At 41.9% G+C, this 17,032-nt stretch overlaps 1 protein-coding gene across 2 annotated transcripts in view; it reads left to right on the forward strand.

The window, feature by feature from the left end:
* The window catches only part of KIF26A (kinesin family member 26A), a 100,809-nt gene that overhangs the window by 43,640 nt on the left and 40,137 nt on the right, over positions 1–17,032 (forward strand). For both annotated transcript variants that reach the window (XM_054827975.1, XM_054827976.1), the window contains one exon: positions 7,030–7,196. In XM_054827975.1, the coding sequence (XP_054683950.1) occupies positions 7,030–7,196 (167 nt within the window). The remainder of the gene's footprint in view (positions 1–7,029; positions 7,197–17,032) is intronic.

Genomic DNA, 17,032 nt, shown 5'->3' on the forward strand with positions numbered 1-17,032 from the left:
CTAGATTTGGGTGTACTAAAGACCCAGTTTTCCCTGCATATAATGAGGGCTTGTACCTCTTCAAGTGACATGCCAGTCAATGGGTGCCTTGCTTGTGGTAGCTGTCAGGCAAATAGGTCCCAAGGGATGTTCTCTTTAAAGTAGTTACATCTAATATGTAAGCAGTTCAAGCATGATTGAAATAGAAATTAGGTATGACAGTCTTCGTCCACCTTTGCCTTTATTTGCTGACATTATATGTCAATCATTATAACAATATAATGATTATAATAAACTTGTGAGTCCTGCAATTCTGGGGAACATGGTTATTCCATTTTGCTGAATAGGGAGTAATCAAGGCACAGTGAGATTTTGGTTGAGCTGCCTAAAGTCATCGAGAAATTTTGTTGTGGAGTCAGGAAGGTGACACAAGTTCTCCCGATTCAAAGCTCTGTACATGTCCTGTGTTTTGCTGCTGTTAGAGATGCATCTGGCCTGTGGAAGTCAGTCCTAATGGAAAAGCATTTGTCTTCTTGTAGGAAACCCAATCCTAAGCTGACAGAAATTTGCATTATTATGAGCTTGTTAATGAATTCCTTTGCTTGCTCATATCAGCTTCTGACAAAAAGCAGGGATTCAACTGTATATTTGTCCACTTGAATAAACAGTTCATTTTTAGTTTTGACCGCAATGGTAAATTAAAACACCCAGAGCAGTACACAGCTATATTTTTTGGCTTTGGAGGCTGTAGCTATTGTAATACATATCAGGAGGGAGAGCTCTGAGCAACACTTTCTGATGCTTGCCTGGAGGCATTAGAAGAAACAGTTCCTCTAGCCTGGCTGTTTTAAATCTCCTGCACATGAAAAGTCCCAATTTGAGAGTGTTTATGTGCAGCAGGATCTACGTCCTTCTTAATAGCCCTTTTTCATGTCCTCCTGACTTTCCAAGTGGTGGGTTTACATGTGCAGATAGGAGGGTGAAGTTTGTGTGACTGGTGATCAGATAGCTGTGAAGAAGGAAAAAAAGAATATTGCTTGCTGCCTCTTTTGGTACCAGTGTCCTGAGTGGCTGAAATGTGAAGAATTTGGTCCATCATTGCCTGGTGGCATCTTTGCACTACCAAAGCCCTGGCTGCAGAGACCTTCCAGCCTGGGAACATATGCAGGCTGAAGGAAGGAATGGGCATTTTCTAGACAAAGGAGGCCTGTCCAACACCTGCGCAAAACCTTAATAAATTTCTTGGGGACCAAGGACTGTGGTTTAGGAGAGATCTGGGTCGCACTGAGATCAAGAGCCCCTGGTCAGAAGGGAACAAGCTGCTGCTTCTCCACCCTTGTACTGCCAAGGACACCAGTGCTGGATGCAGTTTGGTGTGTGTGCCCTGCAGTTGAAGGATGAGGTCCTTTGTGTGCATGAAGCGCAGACTGCTAGTGATTTTTGGTGGTAAAGATCCAAACCCTTAACCAGTTGTAGTAATTCAGATATTAATCAAAAAAGCAAAGGCCCTGAGGTTGCCTTTGGATCTCCTCTATTACTTCGCAGTCTGTGACAGCAGATGGGCCCTCCTATTTCTATTTAATTCTACTTCTCTGTGATTTTTCTTCTTCTGTCTTATCTTCAGAGATCAATGATGAGCAAGGCATTAGCAACTCTTGTAGCTGAAAACCTATTTTGGGGGAAGGGATATTAGGCTCTGCATTTGATTCACACCGAACACGAGATGCGCATAAAAGTCTGAAACTGCAGGTTTAGGTATTCTTGTTACCACATTGCAGCTGCAGGTTATAAAATGACTACAGTAGTGTATTGTAGTTATAAAATGCCCTAGTTATTTTATAATGAGCCCCAGCAGAAACATTGTCAAATGGCAGTAAAAAGTTTATCCAGAACACATTTTACTTCAACTTGGCATATACTGCACTGTTAACTTTACGTAATGCTAGTCAGTCAGGAGGAGACATTTCACATAGAAGACGTATGCAGGATTTATCCACGCTTATGGGAAAGAAGGGTTTATAGTGTGAGCATTATCCAGATAGAGATTTACATCACATTTGTTCCAGTTAGTGGTAGTAGGTCATAAGATTCTTAGCATGAATCATTTAGGGAGAAAATTATTGTTTTATCATATACAAACAGTAGATTTAATATATTGCAAAATCATTAGATCAAGCAGTTTTTACAATTTAATTGGCTGTGACGTTCGAATCTGAAAGAGGAAAAGAGCAAGTTAAAGCAAATACTCATAATTCTGTATGCCTGCCTGCTAGTCAGAAAGGGGTAAAAACAACTTAGAAAAGGAAAAAAAAAAAAAAAAAAAAAAAAAAGGAAAGCCCCAGTACAGACTCAGGCTTGATCTTGCTAGAGCTTCACCTGCAATTCACTTTTGAATGCTTTCATTATGGGACCAATTTTCTGAAATAAAATAAATTGTATTGAGTTCTGACTCGGATTACACAGATGTGTATCAGACTCGTCGACGCTTTCGTAATTTTCTCCATTCCCTCTTCTGCGATCTGTTCTCAATACTTATATTTAGACATCATATCTGATTACTATCCAACCTTCTGTTGGATAGTTTTCTTTTACCATTGCAGTGCAATCCTGGGATTGATCTATTTTTCTCTAGATTTTTATATTCCCATGCTTTTCTTGCCTGTCACCAGGCACCTATTTTGCATGAGTTAGAGACAAAGTGGCAGCACCTAGCTTGGCTTTTTTGGATCCCTGGACAAAGGTCACTGTCCAGAGAATGGAAATATTCAGGAAACTGGAAACATTATGGCTTAGTTTTTGGCTTTGCACTTCAGACTTGTAAAGAGCTTGTTAGAGTTGTAATTGTCGTTTAGAGGGTAATGGCCTGGCGGTGTACTGTGTACCTGGAAATGTAATCTATGGCCAACTTCTACAGTGTAATTTTGAGCTAGTCTGACTTGTTTAAACCTGGGCAGATGTTTCCTGCCATCTGGTCACAGCAGGGAACCTGTGTGCTGGGAATTGGGGACGGGGCAGGGGATGCTCCTGCTCTCCCCAGCACACCTCCACAGCCTGAGGATGCCAGGTCACCTCTGGCCCTCCCCCCAGCCTTTGGCCATCTTAAGTGGGAACAACTCATGCTGTCACGGCTTCTTGTGGCCCTGCCAACCAGTTGCGTGTATGGATGCTGCCAGACAGAATGCAGCATGTCCAGTTCTGCTCCCATGTCCTCAGGATGGGTGCTGGGACCCGGTACGGAAACCCTCCTGTCCACGATGCCAGCACCGAGATGAAGCACCAAAATATCAGTCATTCCTGAATGTGCAAAACACCTGGTGTGACATCTTCAAGCATTGTCCTTGCTGTGCTCTGACTGGTGCTGGTTTTCATATGGTGTCAGAGAGAGTAGAGGGAAGGGGTCCTATAGAGCAGTTCTGGAAATCCTTCCTCTGAGGATTAGCTGCTTTCCGGAGGGTTAATGGCTTTTGTCCACAAAACTTTCTCTTAAAAAATTAAAGCAAACATTAATCTCTGGATGCAGAGACCTATGACACTTCAAATATTCAGTGCAGTCAGTAACACTTTATAATGACAAGGTTGTGATTCCTGTGTTTGATCATGAGTGATTTATGAAAATTTAGTAAACTGTGAAGCGCAGTTCCCTCTCAGCTGCAGACTGGAGTCTTCTCCCTGTGCTGACTTGTGTGCTTAAAAAAAAATCCTGCAAAGTTGCTCCTGTTCCTCTAGAGAATGATATTTTCAACACACGATCCCCAGAAGAGCATGGGTTGAGATGAGGGAGATGCATGAAATAATTCCTGCATTTATTTTAAAAACAAAGCCCCATTATCCCCGTACCCCTTCAGCAGCTATAAGTGACACAAGCCGAAACCATGGTGTGACAAATCTGAGTGTGCAGGAGGGTCCCATTACTTGTCTTTAGTTTTCCTGCCTCGAGGCAAATGACTTGGACCTGACAAATTTCCTCATACCTGAGCCGTCCTCATCAGCTGAGAGATGTAGCTGTCTCAGGGAGAGCTGAACATGGTTGCGCTGAAAAATGCTTGCACTTTGGACCGTGGAAGCAGTCCTTGAAATAAATCCTAAACTTGGAAGAACTTGTTTTGTGATTTTTCAGCTTCTCACCACGCAGCAAAACCGATGTTACCTCTGTGTTTAAGAATACTAATTGGGTAATTGACAACAATGAAAAAGGTATGGGTTGTCTTCTGTGCTAGTCTTCTGATGATTTGATCTTGCACGTCTTCACTTTTCCCCTCCTTTACAAGAATCAATGCCTTCTCCTTGGCTTCCCCTCATCCTCTTTTCATGCACGGGCAGAACTGAGAATAAAACTTCCAAATTTACCCAGAAATTACAGTTCGAGTTTTTAAAAGTGTCTAATGTGGGAATAGCAATTCACAGATATCCAACTTAGATATGTTGGTTTGGAAAGTATGTTAGCCATCTGGTATCTGAAATATCAAGTTTGATTTCGATATTTCAAGTTGGATGCCTGATGTCCACAATCATTGGTCTCTTAGAAATGTAGGCTGCTAATTTCTCATAGAAATAAAAAAGCGATGAAAAAAGAGTGTATGTTATACATTGCTCATGTTCTTAAGTCTGAATAGCTTTTACAGGAATTGATCTGTTAACATATTCCAGTAAGTTCTTACAAATCTGTTACACTTTGCTGTAAGATTCACTGATGTTTCATGCTAACGCTGCAGATTTCCTATTTAGCTTCAGATTATGCCATCATTTAGATTATTGGTTAGAAACATGTTGCTGCTTCTGCCTTCTTTTTTTCAATATTTTGCTTAAACGTGTGATTTTCTTTGTTTCAAGGTCTTGTCTTCTAATATAGCCCCTGGTGAAAGTGAATGGAAAAAATATGTCTTGGGAAGTCATTCTGACCCTGTAATTTTTAGTCTGAGAGCGCAGCACACGTGACAGTGTTACAGTTGTCTTCCTGGCAGAACATATGGGATTATTCAAACACTAATGTTAGCCTGCCAGTGGCTTCTAGTAGGGGTTTCCTTCTCTTGCTGGCCATCATGCCACTGGCCACTGTGCATGGCAGCCCCTTGGTGTGCCAATTTGTGAATCCTGTGTACTGGCTCCAGAGTTTCTGGTGTAGATTTCTTAGCCTGTAAATTGCTAAGTCTGTAGTAAGCTCCGCTAATTATTAGCGCTTTGCATCAGTTCACGTAACTCAGAAGTTCAGATGTCACATTTGGATCTTTCCCAATCTGCATTGTTTTCCCCATGCCATATACTTTCCATGGCTGGTATAGGTCAAACCCACACATTTGTCGCTTCAATTTGTTAGTGCTCAAGTACGTGCTCATATTGCCGGCATACCATTTCTTGTGCCAGTCTTGATCTCTACCACTGCTGGGTCACTGCCTTTTTGCCTGCATCGCTAAGTCTCCTGAGACTTCTGTATTACGAAGTGAAGGGTTTTGCAGAGGGTTAGTCAAAGGTTCCAGTTAGGCTTCTAGCATGAGTAGCTTCACTAGGATTTAGTTAATCTGCATGAATATTCTTCTATGTCTCAGTCTCAGATCTTTTAGGTGAGCTTTATAAAAGTACTTTTTTGTGCAGCAGCCTATGGTAAAGCATTAGTCAGCCACTCCATAATACTGATAATAGTATTCATCTTTAAAGAGAATACCTTCAAAAGAGCTGGGTGCACTTTCTTCTCGTTGACTGCTGGGAACTGGGAATTCAGCACTCAGCCTATGGGAGTGAGTCCAGATGAAACTCCAGACGACCCTTCATGCACCAGTTGAGCACTGCTTGGTTGGCAGAGTTTTTTTTTTACTTGATACCTAATAATGGGGTTGCCTCAGTTCTCGTGAGAAAAACTCTGTTTTGGGTTGTCAGTGTATGAGAAAATTGAGGGTGTGTATGTAACCGGGAAGGCTCTATTACCATGTCTGCATATCTGTAGTTGTAAAACGTGATCTATGGCAGCACAAAATTTAAAATTTGGTGGCATCCCAGGAAGTACTTAATTGCGTTTGTGCTTCATTACAAGGCTGTCTCCTTTTCTGGAATTTATTTTAGCTAATTAGTTGGAAATGTCAAAGTAGTATTTCAGATGACAGAAACATCATATATTACCATACATGAAGCAATTAACTCTTTTGACAAATATTTATTGTGGTGTCGTCTTTAATTAAATCTTCAGTGCTCCTAGACATAGAGCAGGTTCTTCCTAAAAGGAGGCCTTCCCAGCACTGTCAATGAGCATTTGACTGATGGGACTTAATTGAACTCGGTACTGAAAGAGTTGGTGGCCTAAGCATGAAGATATTGACATGACACAGTTTCACAATACAGATGTCTGATCTTCTGGCAAAAATCCCAAAACAATCGCCCCCCCACCCTCCCTCCAAACTCTGTCTCAGATGCTGCAGATGCATTATGCTGGAGAAGATGCATCTCTGGTCACTCCTGCTCTTCCACTGGAACGGTTTTCAGGAGACAAAAATGCCGTGTACTTGTGCTGATAAGATAGATAATCCTGAAAAGCAGGGCTGTATATATGTTTTAAAAAATCAATTTTTTTTTTATTTAGTTCTTGGGGTTATTCACGTGGAAACATGTTACAAATGTGACTGGTTAGTTCCTCTTAAGCAGATAAGTCTTGTAGATGATGTGCCACTGAGAAATAATTCCTGACAGTTATAACTGAACCAGATAAACAGTTCTGCGAGCTCCTAAATAACACTATAAAACAAAAGGGTTCTGCTTATCGTTTTCCATTTCTTCATGCCTGTCAAACTATTTAACTGTGCATTTACCCATCACAAAGGGTCTCTTTGTTTTTCTGCTCATCTGCTGTAGTCATGGTTTTTACCCTCTCTGTTGCAGGACATACTGCAGTACGCTTGTCCAGCTGTATTGCTTCTCAGCCACTGCTGATCTTTGCCTTCACCCTTGCAAAGACACCCTTTGGAAGTGCTGCACGAGATTTCTCCCCGTCGTGGCCATTCAGCAAGCGTATTAACCTATATATATGTTGTTGTTTGGTTTTTTTTTTTTTTTTTTCTTCCCCAGGCAGAACCAGCACCAGAAAGTGGCCGGGATGGTCCCAATGTTCAGATCAGCTCAGGGCAGAACAACTCCGACCCCGCGGGAGCAGGCGGCTCGGCAGCCTCCCAGAGCCTGGTTGCTCCAGCCGGGGTCTCGGCAGGTACCTCAGCGGCGGCTTCATTCTTCATAAGGTATTTTTTTACCTTTCTGGTTTCTGTAACTGCTCGTGGGTCTTCAAACATTTGTGAAATGCTCTTGAGTCCTTGTCATGGGTAGAAGGTTTAGAGTGTGGTGTTGGTTGCTGAGAGGTGGAGTTGGTCACCTGGTCATGACTGTGGCTTTCCAGTGCCACCGGGGAGCAGGAACGTGGTGGTGGCAGCCTGTTTCTCTTTCTGGAGACCTAAGCAGGAACTTCTGTTGACCAAAACCCAAGAAAATAAGTGTTGGTCTTTGTCTAGTCCTTAATGGACCTTTACACCTGTAGCAAGTCTGTTATTCTGTAGATTTCCTTGGAGCAGAAGCTGAAGTAACAAGGTTTTTTCACTCAGATCTAAATAAATAAAAGTTAGACTTTTATTCAGTAAATATTCAGCATGGCCTATGTGTGCAAGTAGAAGTTTTTCCGTAGTTGGTATCAACAGTTAAAACAGTTTAAGACGTTCTGTTTTTAGCAGTAGCTGAGGACAATCTTCTCCCCCCCTTCTTGGGTCTTATAATGAAAATGATATGTTAGTTTTCTTTGTGAAATGTTTGTTGTAATTAGCAATGTTGATTAAATGCAATACGCTGTCAAGCAGATGGTATTTAAAACAACAAAATTCAGGGCTTTGTAGTTGCATTCCAAACTCCTTTTTTAATTCAGAACTGAACATGTTTTGAGACAATATTCAAAAATGTATATCTGTGAATGGTATTAAAGTCAAATTTATGCACTGAGTGAGAATTCTTCTTATCATGTAATGATGATGGTAATTGTATTGTTTCCTTTTCCTTGATCTTTACAATGTTTTGCATTATTAAAAAAAATGATGTTTACTGTAAGTTACAATCTGACCTCAGAAGGAGCTCAACTTCCCAAGTCCTGGTTTTAGAAGAACATAGTACAGTGAGTCTTAAGCATCGTACGCCTACATATCACAGTGTCTGTACATAGGAGGTTGGGAAATGACTGCCCCAAGAGTGCTGCGTGTAAGTTAGTGTTTTGTCTCTGTGCTAAGTGCCGCAGGTTTGAAGTCAACACAAAGAAATGGTTGCCTGCAAACGACGGTTTGTTTCATTATAAGATAGGTGTCTGAAATCAGTGGGAGTGGAGAGGAAAGGTAAGGGGAAAAGCTCAGACATCTCTCTTCTTGTTTAGTTACCTAAATAAGGACAGATGTATCCTCTCCAAAGGACCTAGACTGGACAGCAGCATAATTTTCATTGCTGTATTTCATATTGTGGGTATTAATGGTCTGGTTTAGCTTAATCTACTTCGGATTCATTTCAGTGTGAACCTGTATTTTGTAAGCAAATGTAAAGACTGCAGCTTTCACTGGGGAACACAGAAAATAAAATACGCTCTTTGGAATTAAGAGAAAAAAGTCAGTGCCTAATAATCTGAAATAAAATCCAAAATCTTTTCTCTCAGTTATGCTTCTGTCACTGGTCAGCAAAACTCAGTTCTGGTTTTATTGTAAAGCAACAGATCCTTTCTAATGATTGTTGTTGGCTTGATGCAAAGATTTTTGAAGTCAGCAGCAAGACTGCAAATGACATCATTGTACGTTGAATCAGGCCCTAATTGCTTCTCATGAATCTGTCTTTGCCTTGAGTGAATCAGAGTTTTATAGCTTTAGCAGCTATGTGCTAGCTAAAACATTTTAAAACCCATTAGTACATTGCTTATTCCCTACCCATGTTTCCTCTGTTCAAAATTGATTCTCTTCAATTTTTTTAACCACAGAGCAAGACTGGTTGAATTTTTTGCACAAAGCACTTCTGTTTCTTTTTGTGTGGTTGTTGGAGAGAGATACTTAAGTGAGAGATAATTTTTTTTCCTTTAACAGTTATCAGTCATCTGAATTAGTTTTGTAGCATTTTCATGATCTTTCATCATATTGCTGATTAATGTATTTCCGCATTCATTTCTCAGTATTCCAGAACCCATCTAAGCATCTCAGGTTCCCTAAAAGAAACAAGTTCAGTTATAACTGTGATTAAAAATACAAATTGAAATGCAGAAAATCTCACAAAGGATGGGGGAGCGAGGTTCATTATTGATCCATGGCAGTCATAACTATGTTGAGCAGGTCCTCAGGTGGGTACTGTTGTGTAGTCCTGGCCAGGCTGCTCCATCACCATCGGCATTAACCTCAGGAGACGCTCCCTCTCCCACTGCTGCTTCTCTTCGACTCCTCCTGGCATGGAGACCTTATGGATCAAAGTTTCCATGCTGAGTCTTCCTCCCACCCTCAAGCCATGCAGTCCTCAGCAGGAGGGGAGAGGAAGAGGAGGAAATCTTCAAGGATGAATGAGAGATGCTGACAGAAACTGGGGTGGAAGCGGCTTATCCTGGGACGATGAATATTGGGATATCAACAGTTTTGGCTGATTGGGATATCAGGCTTCTTTGCTACAGCCTTTCCAGTCCCATCTCCTCTTGCCCTTTGCACCATCCAGCCTCGAGCGCATGAAGGAAGAAGGTCATCCCTGCCTTGAATCCTTTGCAGCGGCATCCACTAATGTCCTTCATCTCTGTACAGCTAATCCTCTCAGCAAGCACCCAGGGATGAAAGAGGAGTCATGGCACTAGCGTGATGCTGTGGTCCCTGTTCATTGTGTTTGCTGATTCTTTCCTTACCATGTTTCTCTCCTCAGACACTGAAATTGTGAACTTCATAGCAGGGCCAGTGTGTTACTTGTGTTATGCAGAGCCTGGCGCATTTTGTTCCTTGTTCTCTACTGGAAAAGATGCAATTAATATATTGATAATCACATACACACATATATTTATTTTTTTCAATTGGTGCCCCCTCTTTGACCAAATCTACTGTACCTCCATCTTTTTACAAGAGGCCTTTTACAAAAGAGGTTGTGGTTGGGACTTCAGCTTGGGAAAAGGGCTGTTTTGTCATAAAGCAGCTAGGCAAAAATATGCGTGTGTACTAACGTTCAGTGTATTGGGGTGTGGGTTAGTTACTTTTGAAGACAAAGCCTTCGTAGGGTGCCTGTGGAAACTGTGTCTGTGTTTTACTTGTCAGCAACACCACTAGATACAGATTTTTTTCACATAAATAAAGGATTCTAGTCTTCGTCTTCATGAAACAGCATTAACTGTGTTTGTACAGGTCCTAGCGCAATTAGCTTTTGGGCTGTGGCATGGTTTCCTGGCAGCAAATAAATGTCTTTTTCACATTAAAACTAGAGTCTCTATGCAGTGAAATAATACCCTTTGACTCTTGCTTGTGAGCTGTCTTGTGCCTGGGAAGGAAGGTGGTCTGTGCAATTTTTTTTTGGTTGGTTGGTTTGTTTTTTTACTCCAGTTTGTTTCTCGGTGAGAGTCATAGTTTTGTGTTTGTAAGGTCACACTCTCAAAAGACTGTACAGGGATTTCATGTCCTCGCCTGAAAAATAATAGCTAAGAGCTGCAGCAAAACATTTACCTGGTGATAAGAAGTACCCATGGTTAAAATGAGTATCTCTAAGACAGTGAATGCATTGATTTTGTTAAGCGTATGTGCAGCCCAAATCTACATATTCATCCAAAGCTCTTTCTCATTTGAATGTCTTGAATGTCATATTTAATTTCTTCAAGCTTAATTATATTCTGCTTTTCAAAAAAAAAAAAAAGTATTTTATTCATTACCTAGAAATGCAGAGTGTCTAGCATGGAAGTGCTAAGTATTTAAAATCAAAGCCAAATATTAGAGCCAGCAGACAGAAGCGTATTAAGAAATTAAATCAGTTTTAAGCTTTTTTACTCATTCTGATCTGTCATAGAAGGAGGAAAGCTTTGATTAACATCTGACTGTGTCACACAAGGAAATTGCCAGGTATTACTCAATGGTCGTGTTACTGAAGGACCAGAGGATTTAGCAGAAAGTGCAGCTTCTCAGTAGGTCACTGACAAAATAAGAAAGCCAGAGCAAAAAGTGTAGCTCATAGGCACGGATGGCTCTGAAGAGGCTCCCAGTTTACCCTTAAAATGCAGGAGGAGAAGTTTAATCTTGCATTCTTCAGATTTAAGAAGAATGCAGCTGGGGTTTTTGTCCCTTGATGTGGCATGAGCCATGCCTTGCTTAATGCTCCACACTTTATACCTATTTCCAGTTTTTTCTTCTGTATAAGGAACCTGAACAAACTTTATATTACTAAGTGAAAATTTGTGAGATAGTTGTAGGACCCTCCTGTGGGCTATGCTTGCAACTAAGTAAATATTGGCATATTGTGGTATAAAGCTGCAATAAGCTGTTGGGTTTTTTTGTCACCCGGACACCTGAGGAAGAGAGGAACTAGTGTTTCCATGAACAGGCAGAAGGGCGGCGAGGAGGAGGAGAACGGGCATGCACTTGAAGAGGTTAATGGGCTATCTGCCAAAAAAGAAAATACCAGTCCCTCAGGAGGAGAGTCACATCCCCGGAGAAATCAAAGCCATCAGCATTAACGTGCTTTTTCTGCCTGTTGGTGGCTGGTGACAGTAGTGGCAGCACCGCCTGTGCTGCTGGGTGGGGGTATGGCGTTTCGGCGAGAGCATCCGTGTCTGGCCTCGGTGCACAGGGGCGAGCTGGAAGGAAGGTTTGAGCAGTGACAGGGCAGCTGGGGGGAATCCAGGCTGTTTAGAAGAAAATATGTATAAAAGCAAGCAACTCTGAGCAATGTTGAGTAGAAGACAAACTGTACTAAGTCCCCCTTCTTAAATTTTAATCCTGTTTGATGTTGGGTTATTCTCACATCTTTTCAAACTGGTTTGCTCACAGGGTTGCACTTGCTGCCATGGGACTGCTGTCTTTTAAGCAGGGAAATAGCTGTAGAGTTGCAGCTACTTTCCCGTGCATCCCCCTGCTTTTGTTTGACAAATTAGTCTTCCAAACATCTCAGTGCGCTCACTGTGCACTCACTAGTTTTCAGGCTTTGCTAGATTAAAACCATTTAAGTTAATAAATCTGGAGAATCACAGTGGTGAATCACACCCATTATCTTTCCACTCCTGTCATATTCCTGCATGTTTGGGAAAGTTGTGTCAATTTACACATGATATAAAACATTACACATGATATGCTTTTTACAAGCAGCTCTTCTTAACAAGATATAACATACAATCTCTGAGTAATGTAATCGAACATCTTAAGAGTTAAAATAAGTATAGTTGTCTTTTTCTAGATTCAGGATATTCCATCATATTTTAATGCCTCTGAGTTGTGGATTAAAGAATCTAATTATTCACTAATGAGCAGTAATGGTACATAGAAACTAAGGGTCACTATCCTATTACAGGCACCTGATGGTTCACTGATAAGCATTTGGTCATTAGATTGACCATAAAATATAGTCAATAATTGAGGTTACTCATAGAGCAGACACCTTATCAGCTTTAGGCATGGTGGGACAGCTTGTCAGTACTCTGCGTACTGATTGTGCTGTGACTGAGCATATGATTAGGATATTGAAGCAGTCTGTATCTAATGAAACTGCAGGAAAGGCATAGCAATATTAGCACAACCACTAAATGACTAATGTGTTTTTGTTCCAAGCCTCAGACACTTCAATTAGTTCCAATAAACTCTGATCTAGTGTAGCGGTAGGCAGAGAATTCAGATATTTTGTGTACAAGCTTTCATTACACTAGTCAAAATTTGTAACGTTTCAGGGACAGATTAAATCTGCGTGGCTTTGAATGAAAAATGATGGAAATAATAAAGGCTGTTGTTACCATTTTTACTTCATTTTTTCAGTTTTATTTTTGCATTTTTTAGATTCAGAATACTTCCTGAGACAATGCCTAGTGCCTGATTTAAACGATGAAGCTGACAGCAGCAGATTAGATGTCTACATATTCTGCTTTAAGGTCCATTCATGCAGTTCATGTAGGCTTGTGCATATAGATCTAAACTTAGAATGTGTTCCTTAGCATTTTGTACCATATGGAACGTTAGTCAAATAGTCTAGTTCTTGAAGGCTTTTGTAGAGATATTGATTTTAGTGTGCTTCAAACTGTTGCTGAGAAAATAACCTCAGAACCTATTCTTTTCTGATTTTTTTTTCCATGCGGATGCCTTAACTTTCATAAATTATTTAATATGGTGAAGGATGCAAAATGCCTTTTGTCTTTCTGAACTGCTGTTCAGGCTTCTGTGATGCGACCTTGGAAAGTAACCATAGAAACATGTTAAAAGCATCAACCGAAAATCAGTAGTTCGGTTTGACAGTGATGCAAATTCTGTGAAAGAAGATTATGATGTATTAGGAACACTTGAGGCATATATTACTGCTAACCTGTTAAACCTGATTATTCCATGACTATCAGTACTTTCAGAATTTAATGCAGGGGAAAAAAGCACAAAAAAGTGAAACATACATTTTTCCCATGTTTAAGATGTTTCTAGCTAAATCACTTCAGCCTGTCATTCGCTGTCCTGTTAACAGCAAGAATTATATTTCTGCTAAGCTCATAATGTAGTTCACCAGTTCTGTGTATTTAATAGCTGTAAACTTTTGCCCTGTACCCTGCTGGGATGCACTGGTATCTTGCTTTGTGCAGAGCTGGCACAATTTAAATCTCTTTGACAGATAAAGTGGATAACTGGGTTATGAATAAGTAGTAGTTCACCAAAAGGTGAAGAAAACGTGTGACTCATTGGATCCTGACTTAGACCTTTTTGTGCTGACCTGTGGTAGTTAAGCTAGTCTGTGAGGTTGCAAGAGAAGTGCTTGCTATAGTTACAGGTAACCGTGGTAAATTCTTGGTGAATGACAGGTCAAGGGAAGAAGCGGAGTCAGTTGTTAAAGCTTCCTCATTAAGCACAACCCACGCCCAAGAAATCCTGTGTTGAGGTGATGTGGGAAAATTAAATTTGAATTAATTACCTAGGAAAGCAGGGTACCAGCTCTTCCCAATTAAGACCTCCTTGCTGGCAGGTGTACCCAAAACCCCATTCATGGCTTGTCCCTACTTTGCAGTGTTGTAGCAGTGTCACGGGAGCTGTGGGGCTCTGCAGGGGTGTGATGGCTCGCTGGCATTGACGCAACTCAACAGCCGCTTGGTGCATCAACCCTTCTTCGTTAAATGCCCCACACTGTCCCGCTTTCTCTTGCTAACATTTGATCATTGTTGCAAGCCAGTCAGGAAGGGTGCCTGAGCAATCTGCAGCTTGGGGGAGAGCTACAGATGTGCAGATGAAGTGGAGCATCCAGCTGTTTCAAGGGGAGCCAGATATATAATTAGACTTTTCCCCTTAATGAATCTCTCCTCTGAATCTAGTGGGCTGGAGCAGCCTGGTCCCTGCAGAGCGTCCTCCCTACTGCATGGTGCTGGTGAAGGAGATGCCTTCCCAGCCCCCTCTTCCTCTGCATGGAGCTGGGGAAAGCAGAAAGCCCTTATGCAGATGTGCAAATGGAGACGGAGCGGGTGCCACTGAAGGGCTTGCCTCGTCTTGCCGGTGCCATGCTGTGGCTGCTGGAATGTGGTTGCTAGCGGTCCCCGGAGAGTAAACATGACCTGTGCGTAGCATGGCGCTATGTGGGGACAGGAGACAGGGCAGGGTGTGCGGCATTGTGCCGTATCTTGTATCGTCTTAGGGCAGCTTAAGCTTTCCTAGTTGCTGTGGCAGCATAATACTGCCTATAATTATGGACAAACAAAACAGCGTGTGCTTTAGGTATATCTCACTTCGCATTAGGCTGTAAGGAGAATAAATTAGAAGATAAGCCTGAATTTAGTAGGCTTTGTTCTTGGAGACAGAAATGACTCTCAGGACAGCGTGTTTAAGAGCAGAACATTACTGGTATCATTGCTAATACTGCATCATCCATTTACACAGTGCTTTATCAGCAAACGGTAAGCCAGGCTCCCTGCTATGAAGAGCTCATCCATGATGACTGAGAGACTGACGGAGCAAACAGAGAAGAGACACAGAGCTGTAGTTCAGCGAAGGGAGGAGGTAAAGAAATTGGAGTAGCTGAGAGGAAAGGGAAGGTAGAGTTTTGCACATCAGCGCTGCTGAAGCATGAAAAAATGTTCCAAAGGCCAGTAGCTCTGTGATCTGGATACGGCTATTTAATTAGAGGGGGAAGGCTGTGGTGGAGACCCAATAGTCAGGACTTGAGAGAGCTTGAATGGAATTGGCTGAGAACGCAAGGGTAGTGGTAACCGGATGAAACAGCACTGGGCACCTAGGAGTCATTTGTCTCGGAAAACAAAGCTCCCCAATGTAGAGGGTTAGGGATGATGGTACGAACCGAGGAGAGATCGTGCAAGACATCAGTGTCAGGGAGGTGTTTGAGAGGAGAATCCTAATCTGGACACCATAGGTCACAGGGGTTATATGGGCGCAGGTTGGGCTACACTGGAGGTGGCAAAATGAAGCAAGGAGCAAGGCTGGTGCCAACAGATTGGTTGGAAATAGGAAAAGGAGGAGACAGTGAAAGAGGGGAGAAAAATGGATCTAGTGATGTGGGAACCTCTCAGTGAGGCTGGGATTTTTGGAGAGGGTGTTCTAGGTCTTTACTCCAGTTTCACAGCAAAAGCTGAATTGGGGCACAGCAAAACACTTGCAATGTTTCCTGCTGACCAGATGCCTTAAAGATCTTTATCGTGTGAGGCTGCCTCTGGGGAGGGCTAAGGTTTGTCAGGCCTGAGTGCCTTGATGGGTAGTAGAGGAGGTTCTGGAGCACTGAGGCAGCCCCTCTAGGAGATGTGGCAACCTTTCGAGCGGCTCTAGGTGGATCAGTGCAGACTGCTCTGTTGCAGCAGTTGCATCTTGGATTAGCTCTATATTCTGAGACATTTATGATGTCCAGGAGGAAGAGCAAAGCAGAATAATTTAAAACAGATGTGCTCACAGATATGTTGGAGGGGATAATCTGTGCCTCCAGAGCCACCAAAGTTTGAATTTACTTGTAGGGGTAAGCAGTGGTCAGTGGAAGGGATTTTAAACTATGGAAAAGTCTGATGTATTTATGGATAACCTTGACTGGAGATGTGCAGGTATTTCTTCTTACTTTATCCTCTCTCTGATATTCTGCTTTCCTGAACTTATTATTTTTTCCCTTAATTAAGGGATTATTCATACGATCCTGTCTGTATTTTCTAATTTATCTGTAACTGAACACACCTGCTTATTCTGTTTTCTTGAATACAAGGAATTTCACTGTTCTTTAGCTACCCGAGTCTCTTTTTCCTTTTGGTTTCTTCCCTTCTTTCTGCCCTTCCCAGTTTGTCAAGAGGAACACTTCTCTCGCCTCCCCCCCACCCCAGCCCCCCCAGTCTGCCTGCTTTTTTGGTTCCTGGACTGCTGAACACCAGTGCTTGCTCTGACTCTGTTATTTGGGGCTCCTCAGCTCGGCGGCAGTGGCAGCTGTGCTGGTGGTTTTGCTGCAGTCAGAACAGAGCATTCCATAGGTAAAATGATAATGGTGACTGTCCTGCAGGGATGTAATTTGACAGTTTGCACCTGTTCTACAACTTTATTAGTGACTTTCAGACTCTTCCAATAATGTATTTTACTATTTTAATACTTTGTTAAGACAGACAGACTTAGCAGGCAAAAGAGTAAAATCAGACTGATTGTTAATTGAATATTTAGTTCTCATGGCTGACTCGCAGTCACTCTAACACTCCGTGTACTGTGTGCAGGACACGGTTTGCAGGGCAGATGGACTGTCAAGTGACACTGGCTCTATTCTGAGCAAGACTGCTTTGCTTGCTTGTGCTATTGGCAAAATGAGGCATCCCACATTATCATTTATAACAAAAATGAAATGTCAGGCCAAAATAATGCACCAGGACTATAGCTGCTTGCTTGACCAACTGCAGGATTACTCTGAAAGT

This window comes from Grus americana, chromosome 5 (assembly GCF_028858705.1).
Source record: "Grus americana isolate bGruAme1 chromosome 5, bGruAme1.mat, whole genome shotgun sequence".
In the NCBI taxonomy this organism is placed as follows: domain Eukaryota; kingdom Metazoa; phylum Chordata; class Aves; order Gruiformes; family Gruidae; genus Grus; species Grus americana.